The sequence below is a fragment of the Nelumbo nucifera genome, chromosome 1 (genome assembly GCF_055504915.1).
Source record: "Nelumbo nucifera cultivar China Antique chromosome 1, China Antique-T2T, whole genome shotgun sequence".
NCBI lineage: Eukaryota > Viridiplantae > Streptophyta > Magnoliopsida > Proteales > Nelumbonaceae > Nelumbo > Nelumbo nucifera.
Genome location: NC_142649.1, coordinates 135,398,791 through 135,412,590, shown reverse-complemented (window position 1 = coordinate 135,412,590; position 13,800 = coordinate 135,398,791). Strand labels below are relative to the sequence as shown.

The 13,800-nt window shown below is 40.1% G+C and overlaps 1 protein-coding gene across 2 annotated transcripts in view; it reads right to left on the bottom strand.

The window, feature by feature from the left end:
• Positions 1-13,800, bottom strand: part of CLUB (TRAPP II complex TRAPPC10/CLUB) — a 106,093-nt gene that overhangs the window by 66,888 nt on the left and 25,405 nt on the right. For both annotated transcript variants that reach the window (XM_010280000.3, XM_010279999.3), the window contains exon 6: positions 6,395-6,558. In XM_010280000.3, the coding sequence (XP_010278302.1) occupies positions 6,395-6,558 (164 nt within the window). The remainder of the gene's footprint in view (positions 1-6,394; positions 6,559-13,800) is intronic.

The window sequence follows — 13,800 nt, the reverse complement described above, 5'->3', positions numbered from 1 at the left end:
CGGTCCTTTGTGTGTGCTGATGTCACCTTCTTTGAGTCTACTCCGTTCTTTTTGGGGTCCAGTGATGCTTCTTCCTCCTCATCACCACCTCCACTTCCACTTCCCATTGCCAACCCTCTTCCCTTTGTTCCAGCCGTGACCAAACCCTTGCCTCCAGTGCCACCACCTGTTGAACGCCCACCTATCCGTCATGTGTATACACATCGCCCACGCGTACCAGCTACTACTCCTCCAGCTACATCTCCGTCGACAGATCCGGCACCAGACCCGCACTCAACATCTGAACTTGATCTTCCCATTGCTTTGTGGAAAGGTAAACGCACTTGCACCCTTCATCCTATTTCTAATTATGTTTCACTTACTCACATTTCCACTTCCCATCGCCAGTTTGTCACCTCGTTATCATCAGTTGTTGTCCCTAAGGATGTCCAGGAAGCCCATGCCTCTTCAGGGTGGTATCGAGCCATGGAAGAACTCTTTGCGCTTCATCATAATCATACTTGAGACCTCACTGCTCTTCCTCCTGGGAAGCAAGCTGTTGGTTGTAAATGGGTTTATATGGTTAAGTATCTGCCTGATGGTAGTGTTGAACGCCTAAAAGCGTGATTGGTTGCAAAAGGGTACTCCCAAACCTATGGTATTGACTACACAGAGACCTTCTCACCAGTTGCTAAGATAGGGTCAGTTCGTGTTATGATCTCTCTTTCAGCCATGTATGAGTGGCCACTATATCAGCTTGATATCAAGAATGCCTTTTTGCATGGTGACTTACTCGAGGAGGTCTACATGGAGCAACCTCTAGGGTTTGTTGCTCAGGGGGAGGATGGTAAGGTGTGCAGACTAAGGAAGGCTATATATGGGCTTAAACAGTCTCCTCGAGCATGGTTTGGTAGGTTCAGTGAGGTGGTAAAGAAGTTTGGTATGAAACAGTGCAAAGTTGACCATTCTGTATTTAGTCATGACTCTCCGGGAGGAAAAATACTGTTGGTGGTGTATGTAGATGATATTGTTATTACTGGGAATGATAACATTGGTATTGACAGGCTGAAGACTTATCTGCAGGATCATTTTCAAACAAAGGATCTTGGTAAGCTGAAATATTTCTTGGGGATAGAGGTAGCAAGATCCAAGTATGGTATTAACCTGTGCCAGAGGAAATATGTGCTTGATTTGCTGGAAGAAACAGGCTTGTTGGGTGCTAAACCAACTGAAACACCCATGGACACAAATACCAGGCTGAGCAGTGATATGGGTGAAGTGTTTGAAGACCCTGGCAGATACCGACGACTTGTAGATAAACTGAACTACCTAACCATTACTAGACCAGACATCTCATTTGCAGTTAGTGTGGTAAGCCAATTCATGCAAAAACCTCTGATTCCTCATTGGAATGCAGTTCTGAGAATTGTGAGATATTTAAAAGGGGCTCCGGGTCGCGGTCTGATATACAAGAGTGGCGGAAAACTTGAAATAGAAGGGTATTCTGATGCTGATTGGGCCGGTTCATGTCTGATCGGCGGTCTACTATAGGCTATTGCACTTTCCTGGGAGGTAACCTGGTGACATGGAAAAGTAAGAAGCAGACGGTTGTGGCAAGAAGTAGTGCAGAAGCAGAATATAGGGCTATGGCGCACACCGCTTGTGAATTAGTGTGGCTGAGGAACCTTCTACACGAAGTAGGGTACAACATCAACACTCCAATGAAGCTCTATTGTGATAATCAGGTTGCGGTTCATATTTCCTCTAATCCTGTGTTTCATGAAAGAACCAAGCACATTGAAGTTGACTGCCACTTTGTGAGGGAGAAGGTGCTGAATGGAGAGCTAGACACTACACATGTTAATACCGGAAACCAGTGGGCTAACTTATTTACAAAAGGCTTGAGTCGGGGAAGAGTGGACTACATATGTAACAAGCTGGAAGTATATGATATATACTCACCAGCTTGAGGGGGAGTGTTAGCGTAGGGGTATTTCTGTCTTTATACCTAGATTAATGGTGCTGATCTGTAATGTTGTGTTGGAATTAGTGCTCCTCACTTAAATAAGGGCGCATATGTCTTTTCAATTATTTTTAATAATATAAGTACTGTCTGGCCGATTGGGAGAAGGTCAGGTTGACACTTCCAGTTCGAACCAGATTTTCTCCCTTCTCTCTCTCTCTTTCTTCCACCTTTCTACTGCTTTCTACATAACCGATCTCAAAAAGACAGAATTCCCAGGCAGGTCGAATCATCACACCCACACATGCGAGTCACTAACACTCCTCAAGCTGAGCATAGATATCTATCATGACTAACTTGCCAAGTAGTCCATGAAACTTCACAAGTCAGCCCCTTAGTGATAATGTCAGTCAACTGCAACTTTGAAGGAGTGTATGGAATGATGCATAGATCTCCTAAAACAATTCTTTCCCATACAAAGTGTTTGTCCACCTCAATATGCTTAGTCCTTTCATGTTGCGCTAGGTTGTTGGCAAACTTGATAGCAGCTTTGTTATCAAAATTTAGTTTGAGAGGACCAGAAATCTTCAACCCCAACTCAATCAATAGAATCTGGAGCCACAACAATTCTGCTACAAGTCTGTACTTCTACACTCGATATAGCAACTACATTTTACTTTTTACACCTCCATGTGGCTAGGTTCTCTCCAACAAATGCCTAATAACCTAATGTGGATTTTCTATCCCTTAAAGAGTCTGCCCAATCTACATTTGTAAATGCTTCAACCTCAAGTTTATCATGTTTTCTGAATGATATACCCTTCACTTAACATGTTTTCAAATACCTAAGAATCCTCTCAGATGCCTTCATATGAGGAACTTTAGGAGCATGCATAAATTGGCTTACTACATGGACAACATAAGCAATGCCTGATCTTGTGAGAGACAAGCATATTAACTTGCCAACTAACCTCTAGTATCCTCCATTGTCATGATAATCCTCACCTTCTTATTCATGCAATCCATGATTCTATTCTATGGGAGTATCAGCTAGTTTTCTCCCTGACACATCTCCTTCAACAAGTCTAAAGCATATTTTCTCTAACATATGTATGCCTTCACTAAATTTTGCTGCCTCAATTCCAAGAAAATATTTTAAGGGTTCAAGATCCTTGATTTCGAATTCAAACACTAAAAACTTCTACCTTTTTATCTCATTAGAATCATTCCCAGTCACCACCATATCATCTATATACACTATGAGAACTGTGAGCATCTAGCCTTGCCTTCATATGAATAAGGTATGACCAGCACTGCTCTAAGCATATCCCATAGTTTTCATAGCTCTGCAAAGTCTCTCAAACCAGGCATGTGGGAACTGTTTCAACCCATAGAGGGTTTTTTTCAGGTTGCACACCTTCTGATGGAAATCATAGCCCAATGGGGAATTTTTAAACACTTCTTCATGCAAGTCTCCATTCAATAAGACATTTTTACATCTAGTTGATGTAACTCCAAAGAATAATTTGCATCCAAGGATAAAAAGGACCCATATGGTATTCAATTTTGCTACTAGAGCAAATGTCTCTCTATAATTAATTCCCTCTTGTGTAAACCCATTTACCACCAGCCTTGCTTTGTATCTTAAAACCAAACCATCTATGGGGAAGCAAGAGGTTCTCCCCGTGGACCGACCCGTGACGAGATCCTACGCGCGGGCCCATAACATCCTGGTATCAGAGCCGGTCGTCATGGGAGATCTGCAGCAGCTATCATCCAGGGTCCACAAACTGGAGCATAGGCTTGTAGAAACCAGCAAGGAGGTTCGTGAGGTCAAAGACGATGTCCGGGAGCTGCGACGCTTGCTGGAATCGTATTTCTCTAACAGGGAGAGGAATCCAGAAGGGGCTGTAACCACAAACAGCCTCCGACCAGACTTGACGGAGCCGTCCAGCAAACAACAGCAGCAGCAGCAGACTCTTCTTGGTCCACAGCAGCAGCAACACCCTCAGCCACAGCAGCCAGACAACCAACAACAGCAACAACTGCAGCAGCAGAAGCAACAACATGATCAACAACAGCAACAGCAGCTTCTCCGAGCAGCTATTACTAGTCCTAGTATAGTTGCCCCGAAACTGGGCCCTAAGTCCTATGGGCCCTTCAAGGTTCTACGACGGATTGACAGTGTGGCCTACCAGCTAGAAACACCCATTTACATCCCACGGTACTTTTTCCCTCTAATCCACTAGTTCTTAGGTTTTGGTTTTCAATGAAGCCTTCCTTTCTTCATTCATTGCCTCTCTCCACTTTGGATCAGACACAACTTCAGAATACTTCGTAGGGACATTAATAGAACAGAGGGTAGAAATAAAGGAATAGTAGCTAGGAGACAAAGCAAAATAAGAAAACATAATTTGTAATTGGATGATGAGTAGTAAAAGAATGAGTAGGTTTACAGGAAGCAATGGGAAGACCAAAATCTAAAATAGAATGGGAAACAACAAGGTCATCAGGAATAAAATTGCCTAAATCAAGCCAATGGGAGTCCGGTTGGTCATTGTCATAAGTTGGAAGAACCCTCTTTCCTTTCTCTAGAAGGAATTCAGCTCTTTTTGCTTTTCAAGGTTGGAAATGACATAAATCAATACAAAAGCATCTACAAATCTCAGCTATTTCTATATGCAACTAAACTTCTTTGGTTGCACCTTAACCCCCGCAACAAAGCTGAAACTGGGACTTCTCTATGCAGTCCCTCTTCTAGATCTGATCTTAATCAGATCTCCCTAGTAGATGAATGTCTACTAACTTGAATCTATCTCTAGTAGAGCACAAATCACAGCTAAAAGGCCCCCTTGGTCCCTACACCCAAAGGAGAAACCTAGGACTGACCTTCAAGAGATATTGATCAATTGTTGCTTCACACCAAACAATAAAGAACATACAAGGAAGATGAAGAGAGAGAAAAGAAGGAAAGAGAAGATCAATCCAAGCAGTAGACATATTTGAAAGTTTTGCCTCTAATACCATGTTAAGGAGATGTTCAACCCAAAAGCTTAAGCCTTTAGATGATGTCTCTGAATAGGTTTTTATTCTCTAAAATGCCCCCTAACGCAAAAGCCTATTGGGATTGAAACATGTTCAAGCACAAGCCCACTCATACCTTGTGCTGAAATTTAATTAATTATAATGGAGACAGTGAGAATCAAACATTAATCCACTTGGTCAAACTGGCTCTGATACCATGTTTGCTTTCCTGTAAATGTTTGGAGAAGAAAAAGAGAAGAGAAACTGGAGGAAAAAGGGTGGCAGAGTTTCCTTGATCTAGCCAGCCCTAAAACTTTTATTAAGAACTGACTATAAAGTTACAAGAATGTATATAAGTGCCCCTGATTAATAACTTAACATGTTATAGGAGGCATCTTTGGATATGAGCTAGGTCACATGGTGGCACTCTTCTTGGGTTCAATTGGCACTAGAGACTCTTTGAGGGCTGAAGTATTGGAAGTTGTGGAAGAGGTAGTCAAAGCAAAGGAATTAGGTGTGCAAAAGCTGATTCTAGAAAGTGACTCCAAGTGGTAGTTAAGTGGGTACAAAATAATGAGAATGGTTTATGGTACCAAAATGAATTAAAGAAGATAAGATGGCTATTTAGGGAAATGGATGTGTGAAGCCATTGGTTCAAAGGACCGGCAAACAGCATGGCTGATGCTTTGGCAAATCAAGGAATTGGGAGACTTCAATTGTTTTAGGCTCATTTTTAATTCTTGATCTTGGTGATAAGATGCTTTATCTCCAAGTGTATTGCACTACTCTTATCTTTCTTTAATTAATGAAAGTTTCAGTTATTGGTCAAAAAAAACCTAACATGTTATAAACTAAAAGCACAAACGGGGCCAATAACTAAATAAGAAATAAAAGAACATAAGCCCACACGTGTCAGCCACTAACAGAATTCATCAATATAATCACCCCCAAGTGTTGATTCCCCATCTTTGGCAGCCACCATCCTTCTCTAAAAATCAATGTCCTCTCAAAACTTTATTTTCTTTTCTGATTATAACAATCAAGAATTTTATTAGCTTGCTAAAAAAGAATTACAAAAAATAAATGTGCCAAGCACCCCTACTGATAGGCTACCTAACCCATTTCAACCGTATGTTTATTTGCTGTCTTAGAATCTATTCCTATGGGGAACCACCCACCAAATAATATTTACAGCCAGGAAGTTCAAATCATGGATCTACTATCAGCTAAAATAACTAACTCGAATTTAGACCAAGGCTGTCTAGCCTTAAAAGGAATTTGAGATGATAACTTGTGGAACAGTACAGTGGAGTTTCAGACAAACAACAGAGGTTTTTTCTGGTCTCTTAGGAAATAATTTTGACCTCAGTTCATATTTTACATTCATTCAACAAATAATATACAAGAATTAGCATTTAATTTTCATACCTTAGACTGACAGGAAAACAGATACTGCCTGAATTCAAACTCTCTAAATGAATCATCTTGAACAATCTGCGATAATGGTTTGTGTCCAGGATTCAGAAGTGATGCTTGATCATCTCCATGATCCACTCCTCCAAATTCCCTTTGTTTCATGGTTGGCGCATTAACTGCATTATGAGATTAAGATAAAGAGCCAATAACAACCATAGACATGATCTTGCAAGGAACAATCATGGTTATTTTTTTTCCTTGTGTATTTCTTTTTTTCTATTGGATGATAATGATAATTCATCAAAACCAAAAAAAAACAGCATATAAGGTATTAAAAGCCAAAAATGTAACAAGATACAAGAAAGGACGTCCTTAAAATCAGGTCTGAAGTCTGATTGCCCGAACAGCAAATGGATTTCACCAATGAATCACATATAGAAGAATCTAGTTGGATGGATTTTGTAATTCGTAATAAAATTACAACTACTAATATTGCTGAGCTGCAGTTCATAACTTTATATACAGTTTGACATAAGAACAACATTAAGTGTCCATTTGGGAGGGATTTCTCATAGTGGCTTTTAGCTTTGGAAGGTTGGCACCGCCCAGACAGTCTATAAGCAATGATTGGTGAAAAACCCAGAAAGCCCAAATTTGCTGCTGCAAACCAAAAAAAAAGGCTTTTTTTTACCAAAGCTTCGACCAAATTTGCTGCTGTAAGCCAAATGGGCCCTGAGTATTTGTTAACCAAGGTGTTGTTTGACAAGTCTTTTTAGAAAGATCTTCCAGCAGCCCAGATGGCCAAAAGATATATTGAGCTTTTGGTGGTCTTGTCTTTAAAGACAGACTGTTTGGCAAGTGGCTCAGTCTACCAGGCTTTTAGAAACGCATTTAGAGGATGTTTATCACATGGAAAGACCAGAAAGCTTCACTTGAAACTTACTGGAATTCAGCGTTTTCGGTCTTTTTAGGTCTTTTCTATGCACACATCTTCTGGTCTTACCAGCTTTTGGTTACCAAACAGAAGAAAGACCAATTTTCTTGCCAAAGCCTAGAAGACCACACAGAAAGACTTTCCAAACACCACCCAAGTTTTTTGTGTTTTACTCAATAAATAGAAGGGCAAAAGACTTAAAACATACCTCGAGTTTTCATAAATTGACTTAAACATACCCCAAGTTTTCCAAATAGACTTAAATATATATTATATGTTGACCCCAACGGACCAAAACAAACCCTCCATCAATGAAATGTCACATGTAAACTACTTAAAATTTTTTAAATCCTATTTTTTTCCCTTTTGGGTTAAATCCCAATTCCTAACAAATAGAAGCAAGGAGCAATTAGTGATGATATCCTACTTGAACCATCCTCTATTCCAGGACTTGTTACACCAAGCTGTGGAAGAGTTTGGGTTCTATCCTCCACTGGGTGGCCTCACAATTCCTTGCAATGAAGATGCTTTTATTGATCTAACTTGTAGTATCAATTGTTTTTAACTAAGTGAGTGACAAAAAAACAATATAAACTCTGCATATATATGAATTTATATCAGAACAATCTCTCTGCTCACCCCATCTTTTTTCCCTTTATTTTCTTTTCTCTCGAAGCATGAAGGTTTCCAACTTGATGTAAATATTCATTTTACTTTTAATCTGAAATGGAAAACTAATCATGTACAAGAGGAGCCTCATCCCAAGTTCAATCTACATGGTACAGTACCAGAACCTTGAGTGGTAAACCCAATCTTACCTTGCAGACAAGTTTCCAGAAACAAATGAGTTTACCTAGAAAGAGAGTACAAAACGACATTATTTTATAAAAAAGTTCCAAACAACGTACCCGTGCCAAGTACAACTTTTGTGAAACTAATAAGAAATTGTTTTAATAAATTATTTGAAAAACAAAACGAGATTGCAGTTTGAAATGAGTAATTAAATAATGTCGTCAAATCTTCAACTAATTAATGAAAAAAAATCAAAATAAGAATGTAGTGAGAATGGGCCAAATGGGCCTTAGTATTCTTTAATTATTTCTTTAGTGTTGGCCGCCCCATTAAGGGCATCCAAGTGATTGTACTCAGACTTAGAATTATTAATAAAAGTGATGAATGGGGGCTAGAGAGAAAGGTTTGAATTCTTCTTTTCTTCTTCCATAACCTATTGCTGAAACTTCTTTCTTCTTCTTTCTCTCTTTTTTCTTCTTTTCTTGCATTATCTGAATTACTGTAGGTGTAATTTTCAACTTGGTATCAGAGCAGTTTCTCACTTACGACTTTTTTCTCCTTTCTTTGCCCATATATAGTGTGTATGGAGAACTGATCGGTTGATCAATCAGCTGCTTATGCAGCCTAGTTAAGAAGGTTTTTGGAGAGTTTTGTGGAGGTTTTTCATCCTTAATTGAAGTCCAGGGCAGGTTCTTGGAGATTTTTCCCGAAAACCCTAGATAAGTGGAGAAACCTTGTTATAGGTCGTAGAGACAGTTTGAACCAGGCGCTTGGGGATCAAAGGTAAGCCTTTTGATTTCTATTAGGGGCAGTTTTGGTTGGATTGAATTCTGTAACCTCTGGAAGGGGTAGTTGAAGCTTCTCTCTTTCTCTCCATCCCTCAGGACCCTGTGAAACCCTAATTTTGGGGGGTTGAAAGGTTGTTCTTTGCTTAGAACAGTAAATCTAGCCTAGTAAAGCCCTAATTTGATATTTGTTTGCATTTGTTTACTCAATGGAGCAAACTGGAGGAGAGACCAAATATTCCACAAATTCCAGGTTTGGACATGGGGGGGTCAGTGGAGAATCTTTTTGGGGTTGTGACTACTGTGAAGCTAGACAGGACCAATTATTTAGCTTGGTCTCAATCTATTAAGATACATGTGCGTAGTAAAGGAAAATGGGGTTATATTACTGGGAGCAAGAAGAAACCAGAGGAGGATGATCCTACCTATAAAAGGTGGATGCAGAAACACTACACAGTAGTGGGATGGTTAGTGAATTCTATGCAACCACACATTAGTCAAGATTACCTGTGGATGGAAACTGCAAAAGATATGTGGGATAGCATCACAGAGACCTATTCCCAAAAGCTTAGTGTTGCTCAGGCCTACAAATTGAAGCATGATGTGAATAATCTTAGACAAGGGGAGAAGCCCTTAGCAGTCTACTTCTCTATGCTGAAATCTCTTTGGCAAGAGATTGATCTGATGGAGACTATTGTTTGGGGTTGCACAAAGGATGAAGAAACATATAGGAGGTTGGTGGAGAGAAACTGGGTCTTTAAGTTCCCCACCAGACTCAACTCGGACTATGATATTGTAAGGCAGAATGTTTTAGAAAAGGATGAGGTGACTTTGTCTCAGGCATATGCTATGGTGAGCAATGAGGAGAGCAGAAGACAGGTTCAGTCTATTGCGTCATAGGTTGATCACTATGCTAATGCCGGGATGAAGCTGAAGGTTAGCATTGGGAAGAAAGATGTTATCTGCGAATACTGCAAGAAGCCTAAACACACTAAAGATACATATTGGAAGCTGCATCCAAAGCTCGTTCTTGTCAGGTTCAAGAAAGAAAATGGTGGAAAAAGGGTTGAAACTAGAAAAGGTGGAAATGAAAATGTAGGCACCTCTTCACAAGGTGAACAAGGACAGGGTGGAAAGAAGTTAGTGGGAGAACAGCTTGCAACCGCCAAGGCTAAATATGAGAAGTATGGTCGAATCATCAATCACTTGGAGTCGACTGCTACAGCTCCTTCAGAGATTGTTCCTTCCTCTACATTTGCTCACTTAGTTATTCGTGCCACTGCACATCATACTTCTATCTTAAGTACTCATAAAACCCCTTGGATAATTGATTCTAGTGCTTCTGACCATATAACTAGTGTTTCACAGTTATTCACCTCTTACCAAATTCTTTCTAGTCAGGACAAGATATCCCTTGTTGATGGCTCCCTAGCCCCTATCATGGGAAAGGGAGACATTAAGACCTCTAATGCCCTGACCTTACCATTTGTTCATCATGCACCTAACCTTAATACCAATTTGCTTTTAGTTAGTAATTTGATTAAATCCATGAATTGCAGCATGACCTTTTTTCCTTCATATTGTGTTTTTCAGGACATGGAATCTCAAAAGGTGATTAGGAGTGGCCATGAGGCAAATGGGATCTATCTGTTAGACATGCCTGAACAGAGCCAAGTACAACCTAAGAGAACTGCATTTGTTTTAGAGTCCACTAGTCCTATTATGTTATGTCATAATCGTTTGGGTCATTTGTCCTTTTCTTCATTGAGTCAATTGTTTCCCGAGTTATTTAAAGGAATTAGTCTATCAAGTCTACATTGTGAGTCTTGTGAGTTCTCAAAGCATTGTAAGAGCACTTATCCTTCAAGTAACAAAAGATCAACTATTTCTTTTAATATTGTTCACTCTGACGTGTGGGGGCCTTACCATTTACCATGTATGGGTAGGCATAAATATTTTACCCTATTTATTGATGATTTTTCATGACATACTTGGATTTACCTTATGCGCTCTCGGGCTGAAGTGCCTAAACTAGTGCAACAGTTCCATGAACACATACTCAAAATACCCACATCAAAATATTCCGGTTAGACAATGCTAAGGAATATTTTGAGAAGGACCTTACCTCCTATCTTGAGACGCTTGGGGTTATTCATCAGAGTTCTTGTGCCCACACTCCACAACAAAATGGAGTAGCGAAGAGGAAAAACAGACACATTGTGGAAGTTGCAATGAGCATTCTTTTTGGTACCCATGTTCCTGTGAAGTTTTGCGGTGATACAGTTTTAACAGCTACCTACCTTATTAACCGCATGCCTTCTCGAGTCTTGGGGTTAAAATCTCCTTTTAGAGTCCTCTTTCCTGGTGTTGAGATTTTCTCTATTCCTCTAAGGGTCTTTGGTTGCACTTGTTTCTCGAGTATTGTTTTGGTCCCATTAGTGACACCTGGTTTGTTTCCATGGATGTCACCTTTGCAGAGTCGGTTCCTTTTTATAGCCATCCTTCTAAGGGGGAGAGATCTCTCGAGTTGTTTTCTTCATCCCTTCCTTTGCCAACTCCAGTTGAGTCTTGTGTCGAGCCCTCCACAGTTACCCCCATTCCCTTGGAGGGATCCTCACCTTTGAGGTCTTCCACTTTTGCTCCTCCCCCTCCTCATGCTAGTCCTCTAGTTGTTTCCACTCATCCTATTCTCCACAGGTGGTACCAGCATTAAAGGCTAAGGCAAACACAGGTTGATCCAACACCTCTAGTTGAGTCTCAAGCGCTCCCGATTACTGAAGAGAGGACATGTCCATCACCACCTCCACCAACACCCTCGTTTCTAGACCTTGACCTACCCATTGCTTTGAGAAAAGGTAAGAGGAAATATACAACTCATTATATTTCCAAGCACCTCTCCTACAGCTTGTTGTCCCTAACCTTTCTAGCCTCCATTTCCTCTCAATCCATCCCAAAGTCTGTTTCAGAAGCCTTAGCCACACCAGGTTGAAGGGATGCTATGAGTACCGAAATAGAAGCCATTCATAAAAACAATACCTGGGATATTGTTGACTTGCTAGTTGGGAGGGAACCTATTGGGTGCAAGTGGGTTTTCACTATCAAGTATTGTGCAGATGGGTTAATTGAGAGGTATAAGGCTCGGCTTGTTGCCAAGGGATATACCCAGGTATATGGGATAGATTACATTGAGACCTTTTCTCCAGTTGCTAAGATGACTTCGGTGAGAGTTCTTTTATCATTAGCAGTGAGCTATGATTGGCCTCTATATCAATTTGATGTTAAGAATGCATTCCCGAATGATGATCTCATTGAAAAGGTATATATGTCCCTTCCTCCTGGTATATATGGCAAGGAAATGCAGGGTAAGGTGTGTAGATTAAAGAAATCACTTTATGACCTGAAACAATCTCCACATGCTTGGTTTGACAGGTTTAGGGCTGCTCTTGTTCTGCTTGGTTATACTCATACTCAATCAGATCATACCCTCTTTGTTAAGAGAAAAGGCACTTTGGTGACATTTCTTATAGTTTAGGTAGATGATATTGTGGTTACTAGCAATGATACAGAAGAAGTTAGTGCTCTCAAAAAGTTTCTCAATTCTGAATTTGAAATTAAAGATTTAGGGGAGTTGCGGTATTTTATGGGCATTGAGGTTGTTAGGTCCAAGGAAGGTATCTTTATTTCTCAACGGAAGTATGTGCTAGACCTTCTTACTGACTAGAAAACTTGGTGTTAAACCTGCCTCTACCCCTATTGATGTGAATCACAAACTCTCAGCTAATGATGGAGAACTTTTAGCTGACAAGGGAGTGTTTCAGAGATTACTGGGGAAACTTCTTTATTTATGTATGACTCGTCCAAACATTTCATATGATGTGAATGTTATCAGCCAGTTCATGCATGCTCCCAGAGTCACACATATGGCTGCTTCAGAAAGGGTGCTATGATACCTTAAGGGAACCCCTAGGAAGGGTATATTATTTGTTAAACATAGACACATGAAGGTAGAAGCATATACAGATGTTGATTGGGAAGGGAATGTGGATGACAGGAGATCCACATTAGGATATTGTGCTATGGTAGCGGGAAATATCATTTCATGAAGAAGCAAAAAACAATCAGTGGTTGCTAGATCTTCAGCTAAGGCAGAGTATAGAGCTATGGCCCATAGTGTTTCTGAGTTGTTATGGCTTAGATCTCTCCTTAATGAGATGGGAGTTTCATGTGACGAGCCACTGATGTTGTATTGTGATAACCAAGCTGCTATTAGCATTGCTCACAACCCAGTTCAGCATGATAGAACTAAGCACATTGAGGTAGACAGACACTTTATATGGGAGAGAGTGGCTTCAGGAGAGCCTACCTTTCATTGCATCAGAAGAGCAGCTAGCAGATTTTCTAACTAAGGGAGTCCCAAAGGCAAAGGTTCAACATTATGTAAGCAAGTTGGGCATGATTGACATCTATGCTCAGCTTGAGGGGGAGTGCAGTGAGAATGGGCCGAATGGGCCTTAGTGTTCTTTATTTCTTTTAAGTAGTATTTAAAAATTAAAAGTTACATTTTTTAGTTATGGGCCTTCTTTTATTTTCTTTAATTATTTCTTTAGTGTTAGCCACCCCATTAAGGGCATCCAAGTAATTGTACTCAGACTTAGAATTATTAATAAAAGTGATGAAAGAGGGCTAGAGAGAAAGGTTCGAATTCTTCTTTTCTCTCTTCCCTTCTTTTCTACTTCCACAACCTATTGCTGAAACTTCATTTCTCTTCTTTCTCTTTCTCTCTTTTCTTCTTTTCTAGCATTATCTGAATTATTGTAGGTGTAATTTTCAACTAAGAACTTACTAGTCTTGGGAGAGATGGCTCTGTAGAAGCAAGCGTGACATGATTGCCTTCATCGCTTCTATCT